This window comes from Corvus brachyrhynchos, unplaced genomic scaffold (genome assembly GCF_000691975.1).
Source record: "Corvus brachyrhynchos isolate BGI_N302 unplaced genomic scaffold, ASM69197v1 scaffold10, whole genome shotgun sequence".
Classification (NCBI taxonomy): Eukaryota; Metazoa; Chordata; class Aves; order Passeriformes; family Corvidae; genus Corvus; species Corvus brachyrhynchos.
The window spans coordinates 7,979,172-7,982,918 of record NW_008236180.1 but is presented as its reverse complement, the minus strand read 5'-3'; the positions used below and the strand labels follow the sequence as shown (position 1 = coordinate 7,982,918).

At 46.1% G+C, this 3,747-nt stretch overlaps 1 protein-coding gene across 1 annotated transcript in view; it reads left to right on the top strand.

Annotated features, from left to right (window-relative positions):
- The first annotated feature begins 501 nt into the window (after window positions 1-501).
- Window positions 502-3,747, top strand: part of RBM38 (RNA binding motif protein 38) — a 14,398-nt gene continuing 11,152 nt past the window's right edge. Inside the window, exons 1-2 of the mRNA XM_008634935.2 lie at window positions 502-653; window positions 1,268-1,322. Coding sequence (XP_008633157.1) covers window positions 536-653; window positions 1,268-1,322 — 173 coding nt within the window. The 5' untranslated portion in view covers window positions 502-535. The remainder of the gene's footprint in view (window positions 654-1,267; window positions 1,323-3,747) is intronic.

The window sequence follows — 3,747 nt, the reverse complement described above, 5'->3', positions numbered from 1 at the left end:
GCCCGTCCCGTCGCTGCCGCGGAGCGCTGGGTGCAGGGCCCAGGGAGGTTGTGCCCGCTGCGAGAACCAGGGGCTCGGTCAGGACAAAGGCTGGGCGGGGGGCCCGGGAGCAGCCCCCTGTGTTGGCCGAGGCCGTGCCGTTCGTTTCAGCACCTCCTCCTCCCTCCCGCCGTGCGATATCCGTGCGGGGCTCAGCGCGGTCCCCGCATCCCGCCCGCAGCTGCCCTGAACTCTGCGCCGGGGGTTTTGGGAAGGGCTCCACCAGCTTCTTAAAAAAGGCACGGGGAGGAGGTGGAAGGGCAGGGGAAAACAGCTGGCACCGGCCCAGCGGGGAAACCGGGCGCGGGGGGAGCCCCCGCTTTGCCGTCGAGTCCCAGCAGCCCTTCCCATCTCGCCGTGCAAGCGAGGCTGCACGCAGGGAGTTCAGCTCCCGATTCAAAATAGAACAATAAATAAACTCCACTTAGTGCCTGTTGCTGGACTGTTTACAAAGCACTGTTGCTACAAACAAGGCTGTACTCGATTCCAGGTGACCATGGCAGACAGAGCTGCTGCTGAAAGAGCTTGCAAAGACCCAAACCCCATCATTGACGGCAGGAAAGCAAATGTGAACCTGGCGTATTTGGGAGCGAAACCCAGGAGTATTCAAACTGGTGAGGCATCCAGGAGATCCCATCTCTCTCTATTAGAATAACTTGTAAGATGAGGAAACAAGTTCCTCGGGCTGGAATCATCTGATCTGGTGATGTGCTTTTATCTGTCCCCCATAGTTCTGATTGTTGGCTGAGGACGCTACGTAGTCCAGTTACCTCTCTGCTGTATCTTCTTACTCAGCCCTGCTGCACTAATGTTACTCACCAAAGCCCATATGACTGAGTTAAAGCTGTTTCCTTCCCTGGCTGATCCGTTTGCCCGTTACCCTCTTTGTTACATGAGAATTAACAGTAAGATCCACTTCATCATTTCTCCCTTTGGTTTAATGACCACAGTACCCAGTGTGTAAAATAAGGCTTTATACCCCATTGTCTGTTCGATAACAGCACGTTCACACTGGGCTTTCATCATGAATTCCCATCTGCTCCTCGTGCATATCACATATGCATGTTAAATTTAACTTGTTTCTAAATGGAGCTCTGAATTTGCTCACATGCATAGCAGATCAAATGCAAAGACGTGTGGTGTAATTCTGCCTGTGTGTTACAAGTTGAATGGTACAATGGATGCCATTCATTAATATTTCTTTTTTTCCTGAACCTTTTTTTTTTAGGTTTTACCATAGGTGTGCAGCAGCTACATCCAGCCTTCATTCAGAGACCCTTTGGGTAAGTGGAAATGTTTCCTAACGGTCTGTTTGAAATCAAATTCACAAATCAACTTCCTCATTATTTAAAATGTGTGAGAAAAGCCTTCACTGTCAAGAGTGGACAGTTTCAACAGCTGTTGTTAATGTTCAGAGTACTTTATTTCTGGTGGAGATTTCAGAAGTTTTGTGCATTTGTCAGCTTTAATGTAATTCCCAAAGATCCTTCTTTATCCTCAGTAAATCTTAGTCATAATAAACCCAGTGCATTGCTCGCTGCTTTGCCAACTTCAAGAATTCACAGGAATTCAAATAAATGGAAAATAGTTTCTCTATTATAGTACTTAAGGTGTCAAAACAATTAAGCAAATTCTGTTCTCATGTTTCTCAAATAAGATCCTCTGCTTCCTCTGTGCTGTTTCCCACGTAATAATGCTTAGGATACAGTTTTATCCTAGAAAACAAATTGCATTGGAAACAAAGTCTGTTACTTAATGAAAGTAACATTAGGTCAAAAATTGATTTTGGACAGATGTTATACAAGGCTTGAATAGTCTGCAAAAGTGGCCTTTTGTCTGCTGTTTTCAATAGCTTATACCATCCCTACTCGGTTAGAAAAGTCCTCTTTTTATACATCTAATAGGATCTGGCAGCTGCTCGGCAAAAGACAAGTGTGCTTCACGAGAACAATAGTGACTGTCATACTGCCTTCATTTAACTGTTTAATGATTGATGCAGCTCTTTTTTTACACCATTTCAGAAAGTGAATATTGATAAGGTTTTTATTATTATTTTCTAAGAGCATTAAGAAAGTAGGTGCATTTTTAAAAGCTTTTGAGTACTGCCCTGCTGTGGTTTTTGTGTGACTCTAATATAAATAGATGGGATTTTGGCCTTTGTCAACAGCAATACTTCATCCCTTCCCTGTTCTCCGCTCATTTTTTTGGGGGTGTTTTGTTTCTTTTTTCTTTTTTTTTTTTAAGAAAAAAAAATCTGCTAACAATAAAACTTTCATTCCTCTGCCCTTGTGGCTGCAGTTGCCAACTGCCTGGATAATCTCATTCCGATGAGTTTATGGATGTAAGAGGCTGTGTTGCCACAATAGTGCACACCCAGTGTACGTGTGCTGTGTACGGTTCAAACACGCTGCTCTTTGCAAGCGGTTACAGCTCTGCTGGAGAGCCTTGAAGAACATCTGCCATGAAATGAAGAGTCTCCCCTTTTTTGGGGCAAGAGCCACATTAGTCTGCATAGGCAAGATGCTGCTTTTTAATAGTTCTCCTTGCATGGGAGCTGCAAGAGCTTTTACAGCCCCCAAAGCAGCAGCAGCACCTTTGAGATGCGAACCCAGAGATTTTTGCATGGGAGTGCAGGAGAGAAGTTGCCAATAAAAGCAGCCTCTGGCAAGTCCTGCCATGCATGGGAACAGAGAAGGGTGAAATGGTGAAGCCCGTTAAACTCCTCGTGTTGGCAGGAGCACCTTGCAGATTATCTGCTGTTCTCTGGGTGCCCTTCCTACCCCACAGCTGCAGCTCTGGAAAACATTTTTTTTTTTCCAACATTTTGCTTTTGGTTTCACATCCAGAGGAGCGTGGGATTGACTGATTACATGTTCCTTGTGATCTAGACAGTTCCTGTTGCAGTTCTTAGGCATTGGTTTCATCATTAAACCAGCAGAGCTGCAGTTAGCACATACAGCGGAGAACACTATAAATTATTTATCAGTTGCCCAGAGACAGGAACCAGGAGAATGGAGGGCTGGAGGCAGGGGATTATATATCATTATTTGCAAGCATCAGTAAACAAGAATTTCATTGAATTCAGTCATTGCTGCAGCAGAATCACTGGAAATGTGGGTTTGGCAGAATGTGTTTACCTGAGCACCAGGACTGGGGCTGCTGTTCTGTGGCTTTTGAGCGAAGCCTCAGGTGCTCAGTCAAGCAACAGAGCTTGGCTGCCAGTTCCTTCTTTGTCTCCTCAGTAGACCAACAAAATTAAGAGCCTGCCAGACTTCACTCTTGCACTCCCTTGAACCCACAATTTCCTTGGCCCTCTGTGGGATACGAGGGTAGATGAGGAGTTTATCAGGGTCTGTCACTGAACTGCTGTTGTCTGTTTGCTCTGGGCCATGCAGACTCCATCCTGACCTTTCCCAAAGGAAGCCCAGTGGCTCGGCTGCTTTGCCCCTGGTGTGAGATGTTGCCTGGCTCTTCCTCCTGTAGTTCCTGTCTCTGCAAAGTGTTTGTGCCCAGGGGTTGGCATTGTGGTTTCCAAAAGATGATTGTTACGGGGCACAGGGTGCTTGGTGAAGCTATCAAACCACAAAAGGCAGGTTTTGGTGAAACCTGAAATGAATGGAAACTATGAAAATTACCCAAACAGCAGTGAGGATTATTTATAAACTGAAGGCTTCCCCCCCCCCAGCCCCAGACACCCACAGGCGGCGC